General features: G+C 41.5%; 2 protein-coding genes across 10 annotated transcripts in view; one reads left to right on the top strand and one right to left on the bottom strand.

The window, feature by feature from the left end:
* LOC310747837 (UDP-glucuronosyltransferase 2A2-like) overlaps positions 1-2,674 on the top strand; it is a 32,222-nt gene extending 29,548 nt beyond the window's left edge. For all 6 annotated transcript variants that reach the window (XM_083583124.1, XM_083583121.1, XM_083583122.1 and 3 more), the window contains exon 6: positions 491-2,674. In XM_083583124.1, the coding sequence (XP_083439250.1) occupies positions 491-770 (280 nt within the window). In that variant the 3' untranslated portion in view covers positions 771-2,674. The remainder of the gene's footprint in view (positions 1-490) is intronic.
* Positions 2,376-26,861, bottom strand: YTHDC1 (YTH N6-methyladenosine RNA binding protein C1). Of its 4 annotated transcripts, none has more exons than XM_083582875.1 (17): positions 26,442-26,861; positions 20,518-20,619; positions 19,235-19,566; positions 18,751-19,123; positions 14,635-14,724; positions 14,109-14,162; positions 13,371-13,465; positions 12,699-12,807; positions 12,495-12,612; positions 10,952-11,036; positions 9,913-10,079; positions 7,611-7,693; positions 6,977-7,013; positions 6,854-6,893; positions 6,702-6,764; positions 4,441-4,575; positions 2,376-3,388 (listed from the first exon to the last, which is right to left on the bottom strand). In XM_083582875.1, exons 1-17 carry the CDS (start codon positions 26,467-26,469, stop codon positions 3,170-3,172), a joined length of 2,130 nt encoding a protein of 709 aa, XP_083439001.1. In that variant the 5' UTR covers positions 26,470-26,861; the 3' UTR covers positions 2,376-3,169. The 4 variants fall into 4 exon arrangements, with proteins under 4 accessions (XP_083439001.1, XP_083439002.1, XP_083439003.1 ...); XM_083582876.1 differs by having other exon boundaries at positions 20,530-20,619; positions 26,442-26,845; XM_083582877.1 differs by lacking the exon at positions 14,109-14,162 and having other exon boundaries at positions 26,442-26,857.
* Between the last annotated feature and the right edge of the window lie 453 nt (positions 26,862-27,314).

The following is a 27,314-nucleotide window of genomic DNA, read 5'->3' on the forward strand; positions in this document are numbered from 1 at the left end:
TGTTCTGACTTCTGGGATTCAAATTTTTTTCTTGTTTTCCTCCTCCAAAAACTAGGTGTGTCTTATGGTCTGGTGCGTCTTATAGGGCGAAAAATACGGTATATCTCGTTTCCTTCTATTCAGTCCCCCATATGGTTATGGAGCCAAAAGTAACACTGCGACAGTAGTCAATCTCTTCAGTCTATGTTTTTCTGGTGCCTGTCAGTCACTCATTCAGATTTTTTGCCACAAATGACACTACCAGTCTACAAAATGCACATAGCATGTTTCTGGAACATTCACAAGGCGACTTGCTTAAGAAAACTAGCAGAAGTTAAAGGCAAATCAGAGCATTGTTTTCCCTTAATTTCCTTGTGTTACTTGCCATAATACATTAGTTAGTAGGCTGCCACAACAGTCTTGTTTTTCAATCCAGGGAGCAATTAAAGACTGCAGTTCTCTGAGTTCTGGCTCTATACTAATTTGTTCTTGTTTCTCTATCTTCCTCCAGATATAAGGAAAATGCAATGAGACTGTCACAGATCCACCATGACCAACCGATAAAGCCACTGGACCGGGCTGTCTTTTGGATTGAGTTTGTCATGCGCCACAAAGGTGCCAAGCACTTGAGAGCAGCTGCCCATCACTTGACCTGGTACCAATATCACTCCCTGGACGTCATTGCCTTCTTGATCGGTTGCATGGCAGTTTTCATATTCATTGCTGTTAAATGCTGCTCATTTTTTTGTCGGAAATGTGGCAGGGTCCTTAGGAAAACAAAAACAGAGTAACTTACCCCTGGGACTCGGTCATCATTGTGTGGCCTGCATAATTCAGCATGCTCATGACTTGGTGTGCTAATACCCCCCTTTATGAAAACTGCACCTAAAACTTCTAATTTTTTTGCCACACTTTTCAACTCAAACGGATGTTCAAGCAAGTCAATCTTAACTGTGCTTCATTCAGCACCTGAGTGAGTATTGTACGTATCAATGGTGGTTCACACTTCGAGATCACTCGTTTTTGTTTTGAACTGAGCTTATTCTGTAAACTCCACAACTGGCAACGTAGCACAGAACCTTTTTATTTGGAGGCAGTGACACTCACTATGAATCTCTCAAAATATACATCTAAGTGTTGCTAAAGTGGGAAATCGCATAAACAACGTGGTCCTTTTCAAGATTGAGAACCGTTTAGTTCTGAAACACAGCAGTTAAGGTTTCCTGTGGACATTTGTCACCTGCTGCTGGAGTACAGCACACGCACAATCGATACGATCCAACAGACACTAGCCATGCCTGAATCTGCTTGGAATCAATGGACTAATAAATGCAAAATTTAATGTTTAAGTCCCACATGCTGGATAGTCTGCATCGAAGCCATTCCAATAATGACACAGTGATCCAGGAAAAAATGTGTCTAATTGCACATCTGCTGAAATTATTAATATTGTAATTCTTGAGAATAATTATGGTTTTTTCCATTGTGCTAGAGCTGCATGCATACTTCAATTCAGGACTGGAATAAATGATATTGGTGTAGAATTCAGTTTCCTCAGGATCATGGGGAATATATGTATATTAAAGCAACTTTTGCCTTTATGTCAGCAACAATATACTTGGAAATGTCTAGTAAAACTTCAGAAGATTTGCAATGCTTGCAGTTCAGGTTTTGGTGCCTGATTAGCTGCTTGACACTTACCATGACTAGAAAAATAGGAGCGAGGCCAAAGGTGGATGTACATATAATTCAGCTTTTCATGGCACAGAATTCCATCACAACACCTTTGTCATTGCCACTAGATCATCCTAGCTTTTGCTTTGCAGAAATAGGACAGCTCTCTGTCCCAGCCATCATCTCCCCGTGATGCTGCCCCTCTGGCCAGAACTCTAAACCCAAACCCTGCTCTGACCACAGTGGACTTCTTGTTCCCCAGGAGGAGGTTTTCCTACCTCTGAAACTTTGCCCCTGTCCAGCTTTTGTATTATGAACACATTTATTAGTCACGCGTAACACCTCACTCTCACACACCCGCATCTCTTCTTCCACAATGAATTTTATCCATTTTCCTAAGTTAATGTGTCTCAAGCTTTCTACTTTCTAGGAACTCTTTTGTCCATCACAGAAACATAGTATATTGAAGATGCTCAGAGAGTGCAAATTCAGTCCGTGTGAGGCACATTGTCAGGTCAGGGGAGGGAGAGATGCGGCTCACCACTGCCCCATCTGGAGTTAGGATGCAAATTTAAACATACTAAAACCGCTTTTTGCCGCACCAGTAATAGGTAAGGGATCTATTGAGCCAGAAGTGACCTTTCCGGATTGAGGCTTTTTTGCTCCACCCCCCCCCCCCTCAAAAACAAAACAAAGCAACTCATCAGAAACATGCACATCCATGAAAGTTGACTGTTACCAATTTATTATAAAAAAAAAAATGGTAGCAATGTAGAATACAGCAAGATTTTGTGCTCACACACACACACACATGGTGGACATTCCAAACAATATGGACATTTTTTTCGGGGGGGGGTGTAATATGGAAGTGGGAGAGGCGAACAAACAATAGCATTAACCAAAATGCCAGCAGAACACAGGAAAGCTGTTTAAAAGGTTAAAAATTAGATATCAATATTGTCATCTTAATATTGCTTTCATTATTGAACAAGCTTGACTCTTACAGAGGTTTTTTTTCCCCCCATAAAAAAAGGAACAACCAGAAAAACCAAGACGTGGCTGTTTCAACACGGACATACAGCCAAACCATCACACCCAGTATTTGCATACCTGATAGCAGCATTTTGCCCCACAGAATCATGTAAAAAACTACATGGAAGGTAACAAAAGCAAAAATATTATGGCAGTTGTCAACTGGTATTCAAACAAACGGATGATTAAATTACAGTTAAGATAAACACATAGGGATCATTAATCTACCTTCTTTAAAATTTTTCGAAACTGCTCAAATGAAAGTCACCAACTCAAGGGTCAAGTTTGCAGGTTTTTTGTTTTTTTTTGTTTAGCCGATGGGGATTTTCCAGTTCACAGCTTACTGCATGCTTAGAACAAAGAGGGTCAATTATAAATCCTTCTACACAATAAAGTAGGTAGACAGAGGAAAATAGAAGTTTACTACCTGTAAACACACAAATATACAAGCCTTTGCTTTAAGTGACTGCAGTTCCGCAATGCATTATCTTCTATATCTTCCTCTTTCTCCTCTGTCTCTGTCCCGATCGCATATCCTCTCCCTCTCCCTCTCCCTCCCCCGATCCCGATCTCTGTCCCTTCTGGTATCCCGGGGCCGATCCCTCTCACGATCCCGCTCCCGTTCTCGGGGTCTGCTTCTTCGGCCGCTGACAACTGCTTGTGTCCGACGTAGAAAGTCATCTACCCTCATGTCATAATCATGCTGTAGGAGACAGAGATGTTTATATAGATCACCTAATTTTAAAAAGCTGCAAAGCACAGGTAAGGCTGCTAGTCACTATAGCTTTATGCTGCTACCAGATCAGGGGTGGTATGCCTCTTGAATGCCAGTCACTAGGTAATGCTGCAGGACAGGATATTGCCCTCAAATGAGGCTTAAGGGCTTCTCATGGGTATCTGGTTGGCCACTGTGGTAAGCAGGATGCTGGCCTAGACAGACCTTTGGACTGACCCACCAGCAGTGGTGTAGCGTGGGTTGTCAGCACCTGGGGCAAGGCAAGTAATTTGCGCCCCCTAACCCGTGGATTTGCGCCCCCTAACCCATGGATTTGCCCTAACCCCAAATGTTGCGCCCGGTGCGGCCCGCCCCCCCTGCACCCCCCACGCTACGCCACTGCCCACCAGTGCTCTTATGTTATTATGGACCTGGAGGCCTCAACCCTCCAACATTCCTTATGCTAATCTTTAAAAGAAGGATCAAAACAAATCGCAAGTGTAAACGGGCTTTGCGTTCAAATACAGTGGCCCTTCGGTTCTCCAATGGTAATCCGTTATGGAAGATCGTTTGAGTTCCGAAACGTTTGTCAACGGAGACGTTCAAGAACCTAGGTACCGCTGTATCTGGATTCAACATGCACCTGGAGTGTAGTTTCTCTTTTGAAAGGGTAAACTCAAACCACATACAAATACTTCTTGCAAATCTTCAACAACTGAGACTCTCAAGGCTCAAACTAACTTGGGAGCATTTGCAAAAATATGCAAAGGGGTCCTGATGGGCATGTGCAAAAGCAACAACTTTGCAAAACAACAACATAGGTTTTGCTCTTCAGACTCGTGTGCCTGCATTCTACTATTCATTTTGGCACAAGTGACAGCTTTAAAATGTGCTCTTTGAAGGCTGGGACAGAACACGCACTGAACGTTTCAATGAACGTAGAGGCCTGACACTTAAGACTGTATAAAGGTCTCTTGACAGCGTAAGATCTGCCCATGATCCTTAACTGGCATGATACCAGCCCTTCTGGGCATACTTACCACCCGCTTATCCCTGTATCGTGCATCGTGTGGCATGGGATGGTGCCCTGAGTAAGGAGGGTGAGCTTGTGGTGGTGGAGCGTGGTGCTGGTAATAAGGATGGTGGGGAGGCTGTTCCATACCCGGGTAAGGAGGCTAAAAAGAAAATGGTGTTATTCGCTTAAATTTCTCCTCCTTAGAGCACAATCGGCATCAATGAACACACAAATGCAACTGTAATAAGAAAGTGCTTCAAAGATTCAATGGCACTTTGAGTGTGGCACGCTAAAATGCCGTATTTTTCGCTCTATAAGACGCACCTAGTTTTTGGAGGAGGAAAACAAGAAAAAAAATATTCTGAATCTCAAGAAGCCAGAACAGCAAGAGGGATCGCTGTGCAGTGAAAGCAGCAATCCCTCTTGCTGTTCTGGCTTCTGGGATAGCTGCGCAGCCTGCATTCGCTCCATAAGACACACACACATTTCCCCTTACTTTTTAGGAGGGAAAAAGTGAGTCTTGTAGAGCAAAAAATACGGTACCTTATAGTGGTTAAAAACTAGCCCAAACTGTACACTTAACCCCACATTTCCACAACCAGACACAGGAGGAGCCTGCAGCGACTGAACACTGTAATTTATATAGGTACAAACATACTATGCACACGATTCTCCGTGTGCAAGGGGTGCCCGTACCTTGTGCAGAATTAAACTGGCAGTGGGGATATTCACCATGGCACTGTGGGCCATGTTCTGCAAGGTAAAATAAAAGGCTCCCAGAATGCTAGGGAGGGTGAATGGGGTGAGGATTATGGCAATGCCAAAAACATGCTCTCAATGTTACAGTCAAAATCAATATGCATACATTTGCTTTGAACTGATTGCAAAAGCAGGTGGGAGGCTGGAGCCGAACAGATATCGTAGTTTGACACAAGTGTCTTGATACCAAACCCACCCAGAACATTGAGATTCAGTGTTATTACATAGATCAGTAGTTTACAAACTCTCCTGTCGTGGACCACTTGAAAATCGCTGAGGGTTTTAGCGACCAATTGATGATTTTTCTGCCTGTTGTAGCCACTGTAACATAGCTGTCAACTTTCCCCCTTTTTTAAAGGGAAATCTTATTTGGAATAAGGGAATTTCCCTTTTGAAAAAAGGGAAACGTTGACAGCTATGCACTGTATCCCTGTGCTAGATGTTGTATGGTTGCGCTGTCTTCCATCTCCAACCACAAATCCGGACACACTGCAACAGTTTGGGAACTTCTGAGATCGAATGGTTCATTTACCTGGATACTATCTAAGTGTACTTTACAAGTGGGGCCTGCTGTGGTATACCCTCCTTCCTAAAGAAATCCTGCCTGCCCTGGGTTCCATGCACCCCAAACAGACCGCTCCAGTCTGCATTCTAGGTGCAGCTTCCCCACAAGATTCAATTTTCCTTTTGAAGAGGTCAGCTACTGGGTATGCCAAGTCATCTTTTAGCCTCCTTTGGTTTGTGCCCCCTCCAATTGCAAGTAAAGGTAAAGGGACCCCTGACCATTAGGTCCAGTCATGATTGACTCTGGGGTTGCGGCGCTCATCTTGCTTTATTGGCTGAGGCAGCCAGCATACAGCTTCCAGGTCATGTGGCCAGCATGAATAAGCCGCTTCTGGCGAACCAGAGCAGCGCACGGAAACGCCGTTTACCTTCCCGCTGGAGTGGTACCTATTTATCTACTTGCACTTTGATGTGCTTTTGAACTGCTAGGTTGGCAGGAGCAGGGACCAAGCAACGGGAGCTCACCCCGTCACAGGGATTCAAACCGCCGACCTTCTGATCGGTAAGCCCTAGACTCTGTGGTTTAACCCACAGCGCCATCCGTGTCCCTCCCCCCAATTGTACTTCAACAGTATAAGGCTTGCAGATTTCCTTCTTTTTTTCTGTGGCTTTGTTTCGCTACAACTTTGGTAGCCCCCCGACATCATTCTTTCATATTGCCTGCTCTTTTCCACCTGTGCTTCTTTTATACGTAGCAAATCTTTCTTGCATGTATTTAAGAGCACGACTCTACGCTTATATCCTGGCTTGCAGGATTTCCTAGTGGCATGCAGTTGAACGCCATGAGAACAGAATGCTGGACTAGATAGGGTTTGGTCTGATTCAGCAGGAATCGCTTGTCATTTTTAGATCCCTAAGGAAGTTCATTAAAAAAAAAATGAAACTACCCTTATCATCGTTACTCTAAGGAATGCATTCAATCAAATGCATGGTCAAAAGTAAAGTGCGTTTAAAAATACAAACCATTCCTTGCCAGGGTGGCGGCGGACCCATGCTGTGGAATTCTCTCACATAATCATTGTAGGACTGGAAAATAAACACATACAGGGAACGTCAAAAACACTGGCAGCATTAAAGCACCTGCAGCTACAGCACACGAAAAGGCAGACACTTACCCCATTTAAAAAGACATCTCTCCGCACTCCTGAAAATCGTCTGTTGGGAATGAGATTTGTGAATTTAAACACAGTGCTAAGTTACCAAAGCATAAAATAAACAAAGACTAAAGCATCTCTTACCTGTCTGCATCTTGGTATCTGGGATCCTTTATATAGCCTGTTTAAAATCAAGTAGCATTATGTATCATATTTACTGCTATAGCAATATATAAACAGAAATTAGCATCTTTCCCACAAGCATGCACCTGCCTTGGCAAAGAGAACAAGGAAAGGTAATTCTGCTGTTCCCAATGGTGGCTTCAACAATTTGTGTAAGGAGCTTTAAAATGTACCGAGTTTTTCTTTATAGCAGAATAGAGCAGACTCCAGTAATTATCTAGCTATTGGATAAAGAATGTTGAATCTGGTCATTTTAGCTTGATGCCAAGATTTAATCTAAACATCAACAAAAGTACAATGTAGCTTGTTTTGAGGAGATTAAGACATACCTACATATTCACTCATATAATAGAAGTAAGGACATTTATAACATTTTTGTCTCTGCTCTAAGCTAGGTCCCCCTACCATGTTCCAAGAAGGGCACCACGATCCCACGCATTCCGTTAAGTCTTCCTATTCAAAATGAGCTTTAACTAGAGCCCTGATGCACCCCCTCAAAGCTTTATTTCAAACTTCACATTCTACACAAATTCAAGATTGTTAATACACAAATCTGTACGTTTGTGCAAATGTATTTGCATAACGAGATATTAACCTTGTCTTTGGTGAAACTCAGGGGGATAATCAATCCTTGGTTTCTTTCTGCTGTTATGAATATCATAATCCTCTGGTCGACGCCTACATAAATTAGACAATAATTAAACAATTGTTTGGAGCAACCTTAAAGTAAATACCTTCAGAAGGAACAGGAGGTAACCCAGGACGACTTTCTGGGAGGTTTCTGAAGTCCCAGGCAGCTTACCAAATTCACCGCTCAATCCTTTCTTGTGTTGATGTACATATGCTTAACTGGCATTTTATGGTTGCAAAGAACCTGAAATCCTTGACTCAGCCATACCTCTTAATTCCAACCTATTTCTTTAGGGCTTACTCCCCGTTACACACAGAACTGTAGCCATAAACCTAATTTAACCCTACTTGTAACTTGTGCAATTGCTATACTGATGCTCGCCCTACAAGCACAGAGCCACACAATTTGGATGCATCTTACGGACGTGTTCCAAACCTCTAAATACTCTGCCTCACTTGGGACTGATATCATTCGGACCCATCTCTCTCTCTTTCCCCCCGCCCCCACTTTACATACGAAGATTACTAGCCAGGAAGGACCTTTTACAATACGGCCTATTCCTATGTTCTCGAGATTAGAGCTAAGAGAATTTTCAAAATTCATATTACTAGCTGAAATGGTTGTGCTTTCCGAAGAAGGTATCTTCCAGCTGCCAGCCTGGGTTTCTCCTTCGCTCACCACCAGCAGGTCACCGAATGCCCCCCCCCAACCCTTCAAATACACCATCAAAATGTGAAACAATTATACATGCCATAGGCAATTACCCCTCCCTCCTCCCCAACTACCATTAAAGTATATTGCATTACCATTTTAAAAGCAAGTATCACAATTCTGAGCAAACAAAGCAACTGTATGCACAGCAGAAATAGATTTAGAAAATAAGAGCTGGTGTAAAGAATAAACATACCGCTTTCTTGTAGTTTGAGTGTGCACTTACGACCGGTATAATATATGATAGTAACAGTTCATATAGTAGTCCAACTACTGACTTTAAGCTGAAAGCCACATACATAAATGGAGGCCCTGGCAGGCTTGAGAAGGTGTGGTGGTGTTATAATGTATAGTTTGCAGTCCATTGCAAAACCTTCACTCGTAAATACTTTATTGCACTGGAAACCTCTTAGGCTTAACTTCAAAAGCCATCGCTGCTCAGTCCTCTTATGCCCAAAGAAAGGGGGATGCTGCCAGGATTCCACCTACCTACAGGTTACGGTGTCCTTTTTTTTAAAAAAAAAACAGCAAGGATATGGGGACTCGGTGGATATCTGTTACCTACCACAGGACGTTTCCACAAACAGGAAACTGCAACCGAGAAAGGTTTCAGCCCAAACTACGCAGTCTTTAGCGGAAAGGCTTTAGATTTATCAGAAAGCAAAGTGGCTACACAGGGGGTCAGGGAAACGTGATGGATATAGAAGGGCTTATATCAGTCCTTTGCAAAGACTTCTCCAATTCTGTAACAAGATATACCCCTCTTTTCTGGGGAATGTTGGCAAGTTCATAGAGCAGTGATCAATAATCGTGGCGATCCTCTAAAACCACTCTTAAGTCCACAGGTGCTGCCAGCATCTGGAAAGGTTGTGTATACAGACACAGCAACAGCCATTCTTTTTGGTTTGTTGCCGGGTCTCCAAGGCCACTTCCTCCCCCTTTGGAGAGAACCTACGGCTTCCAGAAGCTCAGCAAGATGTGAGAGAATATTTGGTAATGGGCTTAACCACAGCACGGTGATACAATTTGAGACAGTCCCAAACACGCTCTTCTTGAACAGCAAAATAACACAAATATTTTTATCCTCAAAATGAGGCGATCATCTTCTGCAAAATTATAAGTGATCCTGATAAAAGTCCCATATTTTGACAAGGCTTATCCAGAGATTTACCTGAAAGAAAAGGCTTTTACAAGATATTAACACATTTTTGAACACACAGACTTGCTCTTCCTCCACCTAGCCTGCTCATGGTAAATCCGCTTACCTACACGAACAGATTATCTGCATTATCTGACCAAAGATCTAGTCTAAGCTAGGTTTACAAGAACGTATTTTCTGCATGAGCCAAAGGTCCCCGTTTTCCTCTTGAAAGTGACAAACTGGGGGAGGGGGGACAGTGTGAAATCCTCAATGAAGCCACAAACCCGTCCATGCAGCTTGATGTGAGGATTTTCTCTCTTCTTGATTGCAGGGAAAGCTTTTTGATGAATCACATTCCTCCATCACGTAATTCTGACACATGTGCCTATTATCAGTCCAAAGAACGTTTCTAACCTTCCCACATCTCGGAGTGGCTCTCGGCGGGATGGCCGTCCTCTTGACCGGGGCTGAGAATGCATTCTTCTCTTGTGCCGCATTTTATGAATGACTTGATACAAGTCAATACTTTCATCGGGAGGGAATAGGAGACAAAGCTGGGTTCCGCATTCAGGCTCAATTTCCTGGAACAGTTAAATGCTCGTTTTACAAGATGAACTCTGAATGAATCCAAATTTCCCAAAGACAGCTTCTGCAGCCAACCAGACGGACACAACGAAGTATAATGCTCAATGACATGTTTTTGCTGATTTCTACGAGAAAGGTATACTAGAGACAGCTATAAATACCAACAGAGGGATTTCTAGAAAAATGTTACCGCGTAAGTAAGAAAGAGATGTATCACATACCTTGTGCAACCAACATGTGTAGCCCAGAATCATGGATCAAAAGCTCACCGGCACAAACAAATAGATTAGGTAAATTTGTTTTTACGGAATTTTAGGATGTATGCTGCCCATGAAGCAACAAAGAGTGCATATCTTTATTTTGTTAGCTATCAAAAATTGTATTTGCAGCATGCCAAAGAGTGTTACAGCTATCTTTTTAAAAAGCACACTGAGATTGCAAATACCCATGCAAGGTGAAGGAAGTCATAAGTTTATGTGGGCTGCTTTTCCACAAGACCCTACCTCCCAGTTAGTATAGCAGGAGAACAAGCCCATATTTCTCCCTCAAAATGAACCCATTTTAGAGACTTGAGAATGGTGGGAGTCACAGTTCATCCAGATTCAAGGCTGCTTTTGGCAGAAAGTAGCCTAACAGTAGCTTTAATAAAGAATGGACTACACTTCAAGATACTTCAAAAGAAGATATTTTGTTGTGACTTTTTTTCTAGGTTACTATCATTGGTCTAGGATCTCTTTGTGCTTGGATTAATGGTGGCTTTCAAATGTGGACAACTATCAAATAAAATAAAATAAGAGCAAATGCATCCCAAAATTTTAACTACTGGCCTTAAGATACTGAAGAGGAATAATTAACACAAATGACAAACCTGTCCATCACGTCCAATCTTTACTGGCTTGTGTTCATTCCAAGGATTGGTCAGGTGAGCAGATTTCGTGAATGGCAACTCACGCCTAAATGTATAAGTGACATGTAATACATTTTGTGTATTTGGCATTTAAATTAAATCTTATACAAGGATGCTTTTATGGACTATAACTTGAACATTAAAAAGAAAACAGAAAACCAGGAAGATGAGCATTCTGAACTGGCAGATATAAGTATTATCAAAGTGCAGCTTGGAAGACCAACTGAGTTAGGTTCATAATGCTCACCCTAGTATGAAGCAAGTATGACAACCCTGAAAGTTCTCTTCCAGAAGAAAACTTAAGCCTTGCCCTTGCATCCTACCCACCACACTGTTTTGACATTCTGGCAGCGTTCTTAACACCTAGCATGCTGCTATTACTTTCTGGGAAGTAAATAAACTATGAAAAAATGTAGACTTCCAGCACTACTGGAAAAAATGTGGACTTCTAGTATAGTAGTAATACTGGAAAAATGTTCAAAAGGATTAAGTTATCTTCCCAGATTGAGAAACTCTCTCTCTCTCTCTTGATTTAAATTAAGACTTGGGGAAACTCACCCATCACTATTCTGAACATTTCAGGTAAGTGATGACAAAAACCAAGCCTGACATTCATAATACAGAATATGTGTTTCATGAGAAATTTGATTATTTTCAAGGACAAGAGAAAACCAATGCAAAACATTGAAAAAGCTAGACTTCAATGACATGGTTGGGGATGTGAAGAATGCATCTTTTGCAGCTCAACCTCTGGTTTCCCAACTTCATAGACTACTAGTCTGAAAGTCAATATCTTGAGTGTCAATTTCTGACGACATCCTACTGCAGCAGATAGAGGCTCCCTATTCCCATCCTATACTTCAATGTCTCAAAATCCATGCATTAGAGGCAGCTATCAAGAGCCTTACATAATCAGTTGGGGGAGCACAGAATGCTAATAATGGCAGGTCTGTGTATGTGTTCTTTCTTTCTTTCTTTCTTTCTTTCTTTCTTTCTTTCTTTCTTTCTCTCTCTCTCTCTCTCTCTCTCTCTCTCACACACACACACACACACACTTGCAAGACCATGGGACTGAATTTAAGACAATAATTTGCCACCTATGAAGATGATGGTTAATAACAAAAATCTCTGAAGCATGGCAAAAATAAAAGACAAAAGATATGTACCCTATTCATGGTAGGGCAAAAATAATCCTTCCACTAAGACCAAAGTCTTTTAGAATCATAGTGTTGGAAGGGACTGTGAGGATAATCTAGTTCAATGCTCTGCAATGCAGGAAACTTTTGCCCAACGTGGGGATCAAACCCACAACCCTGAGATTAAGAGTCTCATGCTCTACCAACTGAGATATCTGTGAACTATCTCCAGACTATGCAAATGGGTGGTAAACCTATTGTTCCAGCAAATGAATCATGTCTATTTTGAGGATACACTTTGTGAACCTACTCAGAATATCCGAAAGTAAACATTACAAACCAGAATTTTCACATTTTAACCCTTTTACCTGCATATCCAATCTATCTTAAATACGCCTCCCAGCATTTTTGCACTCATTCCTGCAGGTAGCACCCAGTGTATGGGAGATCCCCCATGATGGGATTCTGAAGCCAGCCTTGCAAATCCTGCAAGAATCAGAACACTGCAATGAGACGACATAACCTAAACAACTTTGGGTTAATGTTGAGTGCAGGCATTCCCTCTTCTTTACCTTGGAATTTCCCACTCTCTCTCACAGAAAATATCAAGATAACACTCCTTGCTTGTCTGAAGGCAGCATTGAGCTTCTTCTCATTGACTGGGAGGGTTGACCAGACACCCTGCAGAGAGATGAACAGACATGTAAATTATAAAACCAAAACTGTTCAGTGGATGCACCAGGGACACCTTGCACTTAGCTCAGTGCTAGAACACATGCTTGACATGCACCAGGTCCCAAGTTCAGTCCTTGTAATCTCCAGTTAAAAGATGTGACAGCTGAGAAAGACCTCTAACTGAGGTACTACCACTACAGGCAAGCCAGTATGACTGATACAGCTTCGTATTTCATAAACGCTCACATATCCAACAAAAGCTTGGGGAGGACCAGGAAAATCATAACCCATTAAGTTCAAAGCGTTATGGAAAGCATTAAACAGTAAAAACAAAGCATTAAACCAGAATTTGTTCCTCCCCTTTCTTTCTGCAAGGCTCCCAGCAGATTCAAAGTAACAGAGATACAGCTGGTGAGATGCTAACTAATTCTATTTCTTTGTGACAGGGTTGAGGTAAGAGAACTAATTAAAGGCTTGATAATTAAAAGAACAATTGCCCCTATTCCGTATTCTGCAATCAGAGCTTTATCTTCATAATAAAAGTAGTCTGAAAGTGCAATGTGGCATACCTTAGCTTTGGCAAGTGAGACGTTTTCATGGTTGTTACTTTTGATAAGAAAAAATCTTGCATCTTGGAGAATGTATTTAAGTTTGCTAGTTTGGTCTGGGGGTGGAAACAAAGCAAAATGTAATTTTATTGGCATTTCCCTCTGCACCTCCTAAGTAAACACACAACACATATTTATAGCCCCTTTGTGGGACAAGCCCTTTTATATTGTGGTACAACTATTCTTCACTTCAGAGGAGCTTATATTGGTCTCCTGCACAAATTCCATTTTAATATATTGAAGCTACGTGACCAAATTTTGAGGAATTGTGCTGCAAGTCAGTAGCCGAATACCACATATTTCAGACTTGAAATCTGTGTCACAGCATGCAATGCTAAGCGTAGAAAGCAAAATAAGCTATTTCAAGTAAAAAGCCAATGCAACATCAGTAATGTTCCGATATGTTCACTTCCTGGTTATTGGAGTAAAATACATTCTTGGATGAGGAACCTATGAAAATTTATCTTTCAAACAGCACCATTTCATTACTTCTTTGCTTGCCAATTCAGCAATAAGATATATATATTTGCCTTTATGAAGATGCATGCAAGAAGTAATTTGAGAGGCAATACAATTTGCTCACTTGAGTTAGTTCCACTATACATCGGAACATTACCACATTTGATGTATGTTAACAAAGACTTGACACAACAGCTTGCAATGGGAGCATGCATTAAAAAATTCGAATTTAAATTATACCTTTTTGGACAGCACGAACGGAAGATGATAATTTCTCATGCTTCTTTTCTGAACCTGTGTTTAGCCAAAGTACATTTGTTCAGATTGAGCCTTAATAGAGATACGATATAAATTCTACAGCCTTTTCACATACTATTTTCATTCATGACAAATTATTCCTCCTGACGCGCACCCACACACACACAAAGAATGCTGCTCAATGTGCACGAGGGTTTGTTTTGGATTTTTGGGTTGTTTCATTTTGTTTGTTTGTTTTGGTGGACCAGTTTTCTCTTCAGAAAACTAGTCAATGAATCATCATCTTCCAAGTTTTAAAAAGTGAAAATTCCACTTAAGCAACAAAATAGCATTAACATAACAAGAAAACCTACTTCCCCAAATTATTCACACAGAACATGCCAAAATACCAATTTTCACTATTTAGCTACATGTCCAAGAGGTTTCTATGGCCCACTATTTTGGAAAATGCAGTTCAAGGGTTTTGCTACAGATCATTTCAGTAAGATAAGCAATAACATAATAATACCTGCATATGACTCTGATGCAGAGCTTCCACTTCTATCAAAAACAATCGGAGAGATGCCTCTAGCTCTTTTTCTCGCCTTCTTTTTCTCATCTAAGACCATCAAAACAAGCAACAGCAGTACTTTTAAGGCCAACACCAAAAACTTTATCAGGAATGATTGCAAAGAAGGTCAATACAGTTTACATTAGCTAAATGCATATTTGGCTCTCAACACTCAGAACTATCATCTCATTAGCCCTTCATTCTTTAGTCAGGATCCAAAGATCCATGGAGCTCAAGGGAGCTTTAAACTTTTTTGCCTTGAACAGTAATATTGCACATTACATGGAAAGCTGCTTTTGAAACACAAAAATTTCAAAAGCAGTTTCTGATACAGTATGGTGTGCGCACGTGTGTATGAGTGTGAGGTCTTCACAAAGTCAAGAAATTGACTGGCATAGATCAAGCCTCCTGTTGGAGCCCCAGCATGCCCTTGGACCACAACGTTTATGCACATTATTAGAAATACAGCAAACACATCGCCCTAAAGCCTGATTTATACATTGCCAGGTATGTAAGCTTGCCTCTTTTGCACACCATGGATTACAACCTACTTCTGGATAACAGATTCGCTTAAGGAGTCTGTGCCAGACACCCAATGAGGTGCAATGCTGATTGGGGTGTTTGCCATGTTATTCAAATGATCTAGCCATGTGACACAACAACCACACCACATTGATAACACTATTCCAAAGCTTCTGAAATGGAACTGTCCCTGTCACGATACTTGGGACAATTAGGGACACCAAAAAATAAAATGAGGAAGGCGGAGTTGGGAGGGACATCGCTTAAATAAAATGTGAACGATAATATCCAAATTATAGGCCTCTCTTATTTGATAATAATGAAGCCAGTCTCGCACTTTATCTTTTAATTTCTCAAAACTCTGCAATTTCAATTTGTCTCCTTCTTGTTCCAAAATTTCCCAATATTTCGGCCATTTGGCCTCCATATTGAGCTTTTTCTGAGCCTTTGCTTCCATTGGTGACAACCACCTTGGGGTTTTATTTTCCAATAAGTCTTTGTATCTTATCCAGACATTGAACAATGCTTTCCTGACAATATGGTTTTTCAATGCTTTATGTGCTTTAACCTTGTCGTACCACAAATATGCATGCCACCCAAAAACATTATTAAAACCTTCCAAATCCAAAATGTCTGTGTTCTCAAGAAGCAGCCAGTCTTTCAACCAGCAGAATGCTGCTGATTCATAGTAAAGTTTAAGGTCTGGCAGGGCAAATCCGCCTCTTTCCTTTGCATCAGTTTATATTTCAAATTTTATTCTGGGCTTCTTGCCCTGCCAGACAAATCTAGAAATGTCTCTCTGCCACTTCTTGAAACAGTCCATCTTGTCCAAAATTTGCAATGATTGAAACAGAAATAACATTTTTGGCAATACATTCATCTTTATAGCTGCAATTCGACCCAACAAGGAAAGCTTCAAATTTGACCATATTTCTAAGTCTTTTTTCACTTCTGTCCAACATTTCTCATAGTTATCTTTAAATAAATTTAAGTTCTTAGCAGTCATATTAACCCCCAGATATTTTACTTTCTTGACTAATGTTAAACCTGTCTCCTTCTGAAACCTCTCTTTCTCAATCGGTGTTAAATTTTTCTCAAGAACCTTAGTTTTTGACTTGTTCAGCTTAAATCCTGCCACATGACCAAATTCTTGAATCAGTTCTAATACTCTTTTTGTACTAGATTCTGGCTCCTGTAACGTCAAAAGTAGGTCATCTGCAAAAGCTTTCAATTTGTATTGTTTGGCTCCGACCTGGATACCTTTAATCAGACGGTCCCTTCTAATCATATTTAGCAAAACCTCCAGGACCGAAATAAAAAGCAATGGGGAAATTGGGCCGCCTTGTCGTGTACCTTTCTCTATCTTAAATTCCTCTGTCATCACATTATTGACTATTAGCTTGGCCTTTTGTTCTGAGTAAATTGCACTTATACCATTTTCAAACCCTTGACCCACCCCCATCCCCTGGAGATTTTTCTTCATAAAATTCCAAGAAATATTATCAAAGGCTTTCTCCACATCTATGAAAATTAAAGCTGCTTTAGTATTAATATTCACTTGCAACTTCTCCAAAATGTTGATTATATTCCTCGTGTTGTCAGACAAGTGCCTACCTGGCTTCCAGGTGGAAAAATCAAAATTGGAAACAGAACTGTTAGATCCCAAAACTAAGATACTTTCAAGAATGTATAACTTGCTGTTAAAATGGAACACGCAGGATGAAACGGTTAAATCTGCAATGATTAAATGGGCACAAGATATTGGTCATAACATTATGTTTGCTGACTGGGAACAGTTGTGGACCACCGGTATGAAATTTACGGCATGTAATGCCTTAAGAGAGAATATTATGAAAATGATATATAGGTGGTACATGACACCAGTCAAGCTTGCAAAAATATATCATTTGCCTGATAATAAGTGTTGGAAATGTAAAGAAAATGAAGGTACATTCTTTGACCTTTGGTGGACATGCCCAAAGATTAAGGCTTTCTGGGAGATGATCTATAATGAAATGAAAAAGGTATTTAAATATACCTTCCTGAAGAAACCAGAGGCCTTTCTTTTGGGCATAGTCGGCCAATTGGTGCCAAAGAAGGACAGAACTTTCTTTATGTACGCAACAACAGCAGCAAGAATACTGATTGCAAAGTATTGGAAGACACAAGATTTACCCACCCTGGAAGAGTGGCAGATGAAGGTGATGAACTATATGGAACTGGCGGAAATGACTGGCAGAATCCGAGACCAGGGAGAAGAGTTGGTGGAAGAAGATTGGAAGAAATTTAAAGACTATCTACAGAAACACTGTAAAATTAATGAATGTTAAAATGATGATTGGATTGAATAGGGGGTATTAGCAACAAAGTTAATAAGAATATGCAAAAATGGATTGATAATGGATGAAAATATAGAGTTATAATATGTTAAGATATAGAGTTATGATAGATGAAAGAGGGTAAGGATTTGCTGATTTGATTATGTAAATGGGAATACAAAAAGGGGAGGTGTGAGGAGGTCAAGGAAACAAGCCAATGAGTTTAAAGATACAAAAAAATGGATTTGTTTTTATTTTTTTCTTACCTATTTGCTTTTTGTATTTTGTATTTTTATTTTTTATGTATTTTTGTATGCTTTTTCTTATTTCTTTCTTTTTATATGTTTTCTTTTTATTCTGTAAACTTTTGTTTTTTGTAAAATCTCAATAAATATTTTATTAAAAAAAAGGTGAACGATAATAAATTAATAGATCATAATTATTTGGCTAGAAGTTTGAAATTCAGCTAAAACTCAGCAGCTTTGCTCTGATTTCTTTCCAGGTTTTTTTAAACCAGAATGTGCCAACTAGCTTTATATACTGCTGGAAACACAGTTTCTTCAGTTATAATCTACTCTTTAAAAAAAATGTTTTTAAAAAATCAATTCTTTCACCACAGAATACACCCAGACCAGCCCTTCTCAACTTTGGGTTCCTGGATGTTGTAGGACTACTACTCCCATCATCCCTTGCTGGCTATGGGTTATGAGAGTTGTAGTACAACAACATCTTGGGACCCAAGACTGAGAAAGCCTAACCTAGACTGGTATTACAAACACTGGTACATAGAATTATTCACGTTGAAATGTAAGTTGAACCTGTGAGACACACTGGTTTGAAGATCTTTTGTCATCCCCATGAAAGAGGCCCCTAAATGAATGTAGCGTAAAGTACACTGCCAGAATACTCATCTTATGTTTCCACTTTCATTCCTCACAGCCTCTGGCCAAGAGACCAGCACTATGAAGGAAACTGCTTAGTGAGACACTAATGAGCACCAGAGCATAGGAAAAGCCCTGCCGGATGAGACCAAGGACCCATCTAGTCCAGCACTGTTCTCAGCGGCCAACCAGATGCCCATAGGAAGCCCTTTGGACAAAAATGAACACTTTGCTGCTGTGCTATCCTTACTGGTGGTGCTCTCTCACACCAGAGCCAATCATCTGTGGTACGATTTAGAAATAAATAACTGAATATGACAAGACCCAGAGCAGAAAGAAATGATATCAGCTACCTGATATATCCGAGCCCGAACCAGATCGGACTGACCCATCAGTAAAGGATGCAGATTCAGATTCAGAATCACTAGCTTCGCTTCGTGTGTCGTAATCATTTCCCTCCTTCTGATCCCTTTCATCTTGATCATAATCCTCTTCTTCATCATCTCCCTCTTCTTCCACTTCTTCCTCCTCCTCCTCCCCGTCATCGTCTTCCTCCTCTTCTTCTTCCTCCATCCCCTCCTCCTCCTCCTCATTCTCTGTGTTTCCTTGGTCAGAGGATCCGCTACTGCCTGTTTCATGATCCGACCCGTACTCCTCGGAGTTCACCTCTTCTTTTGAGGAGTGACTGGACCTGCTTGGCTGTCTGTCCACCTCATGCCTTAGCCTCTGTTTAAATGAGAATAAAACAAACGCCTTACATGTCAGGATGCACAGAGAGTTCGGAGCAAGCACCTTAAAGAACTGGTGCATTTAATGACTGCAAAAGCCGCTGCTTACCCCAGAGGTATCTGGAGTGGAAGACTTTGCCCTTCTGTCAGCATCTCTTTTCCTCAGGCACGCCTTCTCAGGTTGCCCTTTGTAGGTGTCTCTCGAGCTGCTGCTTGTCATACGCATCTTTCTGTCACCTTCTGGACGCTTGCTCCTATCAGACCTTTGATACTCCTCATTCTTATATTCCAATACTGGCTTTCCTTTTGTGCTCACTATTCGCTTGTTGTTGCTAACGGATGAGCTTGGAGGTTTGGGTAGCAACTGCCTCGAGGAATGCACAGAAGGCTTCTGCTTTTTGCTCTCAGCTGTCTCCATCCTCTCACTTTTCCTTTTGGATCCTGAAATATTTTTTTTAGAAAAGCACCAACAAATTTTGAAATCAGCATTTCATAGTTACTTGATAGCATTAACAAAACGCTGCTAAAGTTATCTTCAGAAAACACGACGAGCAAACTTTTTTCACATTTAGCATGAGACAAAGCACATAAAGCTATTAGGTTTAAAACCGGGATGTTGTGTTAACTAAACTGCCTCCTTGGAAATCCCTAGTATCTCTCACTATTTAAAGATGAGAAAACTGATGACCAATGGCTGGAATGACTTAAAAGACCAAAACGCAACTTAGGACAGCCCTTCCAAACCCTAGTGTAGTATCATTCCAAATGTTATTGGACTCACAACTCCAACTGGGCCCAGCCAGTATGGCCAATGGTCAGTGATGATGGGAGTTGATTTCCATGTGAAGGGTGCCAGGTTGTGGAAAGTTGACTTGAGAAATAAGCTGAAATAGAACCTTGCTTCTGGCTTCCTGAGGGGAAAGACAGCTCCCTATGTATTTCTATAGCCAAAGAGCCAAGATTACATGCTTGAGGAAGGAAAACTATTTCAACTTGTTAATATTTTATAAGCAAGGACAGTACTTGCTTTTTAGCAAACTGTACTGTTTTGTTTGGCATGCCATATTCCACAAAGAATCTTAAAGCCTTTAAAAACATTCAGATAGAAAGGCTACAACCAAGGTATCGGCACAGCAAGTTCATTGCACATATGTGACATGTCAATATTTTACTAACAGTTTACATTGCCTTTGAAAAAAATCAAACGTGGCAGGGAGATAAGGATACTTCAAAAGGAATTTGTAATGCAGAGCAAAGAACTCTTAGGAAAAAGAGGGGCTGCCTAGTGGGCACGCACAAGTCTCTGTGCACCCTGGCAGCAGCCCTCAAGCTGGTTGGCTGATCTTGCTGTCCACCTTTTCAAAAGGGCACCCAACTAATAAAGAAGCATACCCTTTTTCTCACTTTTATCTTGCTCACTGTCAGGGTTATACAGTTCATCATCATGATCAGGTGCATCAGTCAATATATCATCCAGAACATTCAGTTCGCCATCTGTAAACAAAACACAAGGTTAAGAAATGGCATTCAGAAAAAGCTGCACCGTTTGCTTTAATGGTATTAGAATAGTGGAATTAGAACCACAAAGTTCTAGAGTTGGAAGGGACCACAAGGATCATCTAGTCCAACCCGCTGCAATGCTCTTACCAAATGAGCTCTTAAAATGGTTTAAAGTGATACTAAAATCCAATACCCACACATTTTCTTTCAGCACTTACATCTGCCCACCCATTTCAAGCTTTTCTAAAATTAAGAGTGAAAACTGATTAGCAAGTCAGTTTTTCACAAGACTAATTTGGATAACTGCCAAACAAAACTGTTTAAATTGGGGAGAAGCAAGATATGGATGAACTCCCTACTACAGGTTTAACCAAATTCGCTGACAAACCTCTCATCTATCTTTCAGTTGCTTTAATCCCTAAACTACATAAGGGACAATTGACCTGGTAAATCTTATAGGCTTGCTTTAGACCAGGGGTTGGCAACCCAAGGCCCATGGGCCACAAGCGGCCCACTGGGCTCGTTTAACCGACCCAGGAGGCGCCCTCGAACTGAACTGCCTGCTTGGTGAGTCTCCGTGTGCTGCGCTAAACCAGCGCACCAGCGCAAACTAAATGGGGACTCGCTTCTGTGACAATGGAAATTGCTTCTCTACAGACGCCAGAAATCACAGGCATGCAATCTGGCCCACGGTAGGATCTCTGCTGGAGTGAACCGGCCCAGGCGAGGTAAACCTTGCCGACCCCTGCTTTAGACCCTAATCAGGACATTAAAATGTTTAATGCAATTATGGCAATTAGATTAATATGTTAACTGCAACCTTTATTCACACCAGTCAGTTGAGATTTAATCCTGACCACAGACTGGGCCATAATTAAACAAACATGGACTATCAAAGAAGGCATAGAGGATAGGATGAGTCTGCACTGATTTTACTCTCATGAAATTTTATAGGTAAGGAACAGCCTCCTCAAAAAAAAACTGTGATCCTTCACAGGTTTGCAGAGCCATTCATCCTAGAGCTGTGATTTATATTAAAGAGCTAGATTTTATATCAATCATTCACTAAAGTAATAATATTTTGGGGAAATGAGACAGCGATGCCCCATACTTCTTGTAATATTTGCTATATTAGTCAGAGAGCAGTGATTCCAATAAGTGCAGACTATATGGTACCTAGGCCACCTTTCCTGAAAATACAGCCAAGTGGAATAGTTCTTGAAGAACAAGTTCTCTAAAGGGAGGAGTCAAACAGTTGAGGGCACCTCCCCCTTCTGGCTAACCTCTTCTTCTCAGGCAGCCAAGTGTAATTAAAGCTTGCAAAAATATGGACTAGGATCCCAACAACTGGTGCACATAGATTTTTACCTTTCCATTTTTAGAATTATAATCATAATTATTTTATTTATACCCCACCAACCTGGCTGGGTTTCCCCAGCCACTCTGGGCGGCTTACAGCATATCTAAAAACAATAAAAAACATAATCAGACCCCTACTGTCATATCATGAACACCTTTTCAAACTTCCTTCAATGTTGAAAGTGGTTCGGCATGCAACAGGAGGGACTGCAATTCCTGAAATTTCCATTTCAGGCAATCATTTTACTTTAAGATGAACCACAGCAAGAATTTGTTTCATAATTCTATCTCCTTGAGCAGTTTTGATTTGTTTTAACAAATCATGTGTAGACTAGTACAAAGCCATTACTAACTACAGACAAACATTATTAAATTTAATTATCTACAATCAAATTCAAAGAGCTTTCCAAAGATTCAACTACAGTTAATGTGGTGTACAAAACTCCATTAAAAATGGAGCTGCCTTGAAAAATCAGTTAAATTTCTCTTTTTTATTTTGTCTGGCTTCTCTGGACTCTTTGGTTTTCAAGAGCTTCTCAATTATTTCTCAATGATACAGGTATACAGACTAAAACCTAATCCGGACAATATTCTACTAATGGCAACTGTTGGGGGTGGGGTATGGCTAGGGACCTCAATCCAATGGTCTCTTGAAACTCAGATCTATGGGGGGGTATTTTCATATTGAAAATAATTCATTGCCTTGAGGCATTCTTGGTTTACTCACCACATCTAAGTGCCAACAATCTTAAATTTGGACCTAACTTAACACCACTTCTATTTTAATGTTCTTCACAGGAATTTGTTTTTGATGATGACTTTGGAAGGTTCAGCTAGTGCCAGAGACCTGCAGCCTTCTGGATATGAGACATCAGGAGCAAATTGCATTTGTCTTCCATTATCTGCACTTGCCCTATCTTGACTTCTGCACAAAACACCCCTAAAGTGTTGGAGTCCTGAATGACCAGAGCTCCATTTATCTCCCACTACCACTGTGTTTCATTAACAATGCATTTGACATTTGACATAGGACTGCAAGGAAGCACAATCTCTTATTGGAAGACTGCCCAAGCCCAATAATCTTTTGGAGGTGACTTCGTTAATTAAACCACCAAACATCTTGTAGTATACAGCTCTAGTTTTTGTGTTTGTAAACATTCTTCTTCTTCTTCTTAAAACACCCTAATGCTTTTAGGATGACAGGGCATCCCAAACAATTTTTCTGAGCACTGGTTCTGTTCTTGAACAGTGTACAGTGGTACCTCGAGTTACATACGCTTCAGGTTACAGACTCCGCTAACCCAGAAATAGTACCTCGGGTTAAGAACTTTGCTTCAGGATGAGAACAGAAATCGTGCTCTGGCGGCACAGCAGCAGCAGGAGGCCCCATTAGCTAAAGTGGTGCTTCAGGTTAAAAACGGACCTCCGGAACGAATTAAGTACTTAACCCGAGGTACCACTGTATTTTACTGGTGTGCCATTTAGATAAAAAAATCTGTAGCAGTTTATCTTAAACAAGCAACTGTTCTGTACTAGAGTAATTGCCAATAAAATTAATTACTGCATACAATACCATAAACTATATTTTGGAAAAGGCCCAAAGTAGAATGGCTTATGACCAGCTCAGGACCTTTGCTTGTCGTGCTTACAGGAGCCTCTTAGATACAACTGCAAAGACATAACAACAGAGCTATGGAAATGTGGTAGACCTCAAATACCTGAAGGCCAACATAAATTTTTGGTGGCTCGTCCATGATACTACATGATACTTACTACTACTCTAAATACATAGTGCCCCAGTATGCAGCTGGTAGATATACTATCGCTCCATTTGCTTCGTACTCATCAATATATTTCTACATAAACCAGGCCATGCAAGATAAAATTCCCTTCAGCACACACAATGCAGAACTGCTGCATTCACTGCTCTGCAGTCATATTGCTCCTATTAGATGCAAAAAGCAAGCTTTTAATAGAAGCTGTCCCTCTTGTTTTAACAGGATTTCTAAAGCTAATCTATTTAGGAAACAAGTATGTACATAAACAATACATAATTATGCCAGTGGTCAAGCTGCATAGTTAAACATGGTCAAAAGAATGTAATAACCGGCTGGATCAGGCAAAAGTCCCACCTAGCCCAACACAGCTCAGTCAGTAGAGCTAGAGATTCTCAGGGTTGTGGCCTGAAGACAAGCATTGAGCAAAAGACTCCTGCATTGCAGTGGGTTGGACTAAATGACCCTTGTGGTCCCTTCCAACTCTATGATTCTATGAAAATCCCATTATCACAGTGTTTAAAGAAATGGCCCTACAAAGCCCATAAGCAGAACTCACAACAGTACTCTCCTCACTTGTTATTCCAAGCAACTGATATTCAGAGGCACATAGACTCCAAAAATGGATGTAGAACATAGCCTTATCCTCTATTAATTTGTCTAATCCTCTTTTAAAACCATCCAAGTATTAGTTCAGCCTTCTTCTAAGGTAAGCCTGCTTCACCATATTATTGTCCACCCTGTCTTCTATATTTGTAACCAGCTCAATGGTACCCAGATTTACTAAGAGGTCCTGTCACACTTTACATCATCTAAATCAAATCTTGTATGCTTCAAATTGCAGCCTTCACCTCTAACCTCAGATACCTTCTTGCTTGCCACATTTCCTCCACTGTTTTATCTTATTCTGTAATGCAGTTTGAATAAATGCTGAATAGCACAGTAACATGAACATAATCTCTAACACAGGCAAACAAAAAGCTTCAAGCGCTGCAGAGCTGTAGGGAAACACACAAATCTAGTCAGCATCAGCTGAATCAGTGGAGGGAATCACTAGTATAATATCCCTGCCTAAGAGCTGCGTGTGTGTGTGTGTGTGTGTGTGTGTGTGTATATATATATATATATATGTGTGTGTGTGTGTGTGTGAGAGAGAGAGAGAGAGAGAGAGAGAGAGAGGGAGAGAGAACAGAAAGCTAGTTTAATAGCAGCCAAGTGTGTGAACTTTATAATATAGCCAAGATACTTTTGGCTCAAATTTAAGGCCAACCAAGAACTTACTGGCTGGTCTTAGGTACACTACTATCCTCTCATCCTCAGAATCTCATCTGCATTAGGAAAACGGAAGTGGACCATCTCACAAGGCAGTTATAAGTCTTACTGAGATGATATCGGAACACAGCAGCATTTTAACTTTAATTTCCAGCATTACTAGCTAATATTCACGGAATGTGAGGGAGGAGGATGAAAGCAATCAGCCAAAACTCACTAGGAGACTGTTTTTTAAAAAAGTTGCTTTTTTAAATAAAAAAATCATTATTTTAAAGCACAAACAGCTTGCGGACATTTTTTTCCTGAAACCAAAGGCTAGACTGCACCATTGCTCAGGATGTTTCACTGGAGGGGTTTGTTGCTGTTATTAACATCAATTCTAATTTTTAGATATTAGTATGATTTACGCAGAAACTGTTCAGTTTGGCTGCGTACTTTTTATATGTTTTATCTATTTTAACAACTTTTAAAAGGAAAGCTTAAAATGTTTCCTACTTGAGACCAATGGCTTTTTGTTGCGGGTTTGTTGCTGTAATGATCCAACAGCTTGACCTCAACCCCAAATGTGCCCTCCTCCATTGTCTTCTGAGACAGACAGATGCCAACAACCACTGATATAACTTTTTCCCTATTTTTTTTTTTTAATATCTTGTTAGAATTTATGTGGCAACTGTTCCAATTCGGTTGTGTACGCAAAATTTTCCATCGTGTAAGCTGCCTCCAGGCTAGTTTTAACTATGGAAAGGCAGTGTAAGGGTTTGTGTGTGTGTTTGTGATATTGGGTTGCTTTTACTTTGATTATATACATTGCTGTTTTATATTTTGAATTTGTTCTGCAAACCAGTATATAAATTCAGTAAACAAATAAAATACCCCCGAAATGACGATGGTGGTGAGCAAGATCTCATCTGGGCCCCTTTAAAGGGCCAGCCCCCACCCTACGCCTCCCCCTTGCTTTCCCAAGCCTGGCAACCAACAACGTTGCCTTTCCATTCAGCCCCCAACCTATGCCCCCCCTTTCCCAACGTGACCCCCAAAGGTTGAGAACCAATATTTCAAGGCCTATTAAACGGCCATCCCTTACCTTGGTGCCCCCCCCCGCCCCACTTTCCCAAACGCGTGACCCCCCCCCGAAGGCTGATGGCGAGTAACATTTCATTTCAAGGCAATTAAACCGCCGCCCCCTGCCCACTTTTCCCGGGGGGGGGGTCGTGAAAGGCAGCGGTAAGTCTTCCGAAGGCCCCTCGCCCTCCTTCGTCAAGCCCCTCAGGCCCCTCTCTCTCTCTCTCCCCCTCCCCACATCCCCTGGGCCTTGGCCGCCCCCTCCCGCTACAGGCCCGTCGCCTCCCCCCCAGCCCCGGTTGCCATGGCAACGAGCGGCCTAGGGAAACGGGAAACACCCGGCGGTACCTTTTTCCTCCCGGCTCTCGGCCGCCATCGTCCCCCCGGCGGAGGAAGAAGGAGGAGAAGAACCGGCGGCGTCGGCGGCTTTCTCTGGAGGCGGAGGAGTATCGGGAGACGAGCCGGGAGGGGCGCAGCCGAAGGACGCGAGGGAGGCGACGGGGAGGGGGGATGGAGCCCCTTCAGGAGCTGCTCCCTTCAGGACGCCGAGCAAAATGGAGGCTCTTCCCCCCTCGCGGCCCCGCCTCCTCCTCCTCCTCCCGAAAGCCCCGCCCCCTCCTTCCCGGCTTTATACTTCCTACGCGACAATTCCCACAAGGCCCTACGGAGCCCCTTCGGCGCGTGACGTCACAGGCGCGTGGCGTCACGGCGTACGCTCTCTTCTCTCTCGCGTCACAGGGCGCGGCGCCGTTACCTCACGGCGTACGCGCTCTTCTCTCTCGCGAGGGTGGGGTAAATGAAAAGATCACCATAGAGATCACCATAGAGACGCGAGTTGCAAGGTTCGAGGCGAGGTTCGAAGTCGCGTTCCGCCCTCGCTTCCCCCAGGTGCGTCCCGGGGCTCGGCGCCGTTACCTCATGGCGTACGAAAAACAACAACAACCCGAACACACCGTAGAGCTACGAAATGGTAGAGTGTGCCTACGGCTAGAGAAGTGACGAAGAGATCCGATAGATAGATATATGGATATCACCATAGAGCTAGAAAGTGTAGAGCGTGCGCGACCAGAAAGGAGTTTCAAGAGGACTGGAGGAAATTTAAGGACTATTTGAATAAATATTGTAATATAAAAAAATTAGAAATTACTTGAAAGAAACAAATAGGATTAAACTAAGTTATAATTAAATAAATGGGATTTAGAATGTTAAGAAAAGTGAATA

This window comes from Podarcis filfolensis (genome assembly GCF_964270895.1).
Source record: "Podarcis filfolensis genome assembly, chromosome: 13".
NCBI lineage: Eukaryota > Metazoa > Chordata > Lepidosauria > Squamata > Lacertidae > Podarcis > Podarcis filfolensis.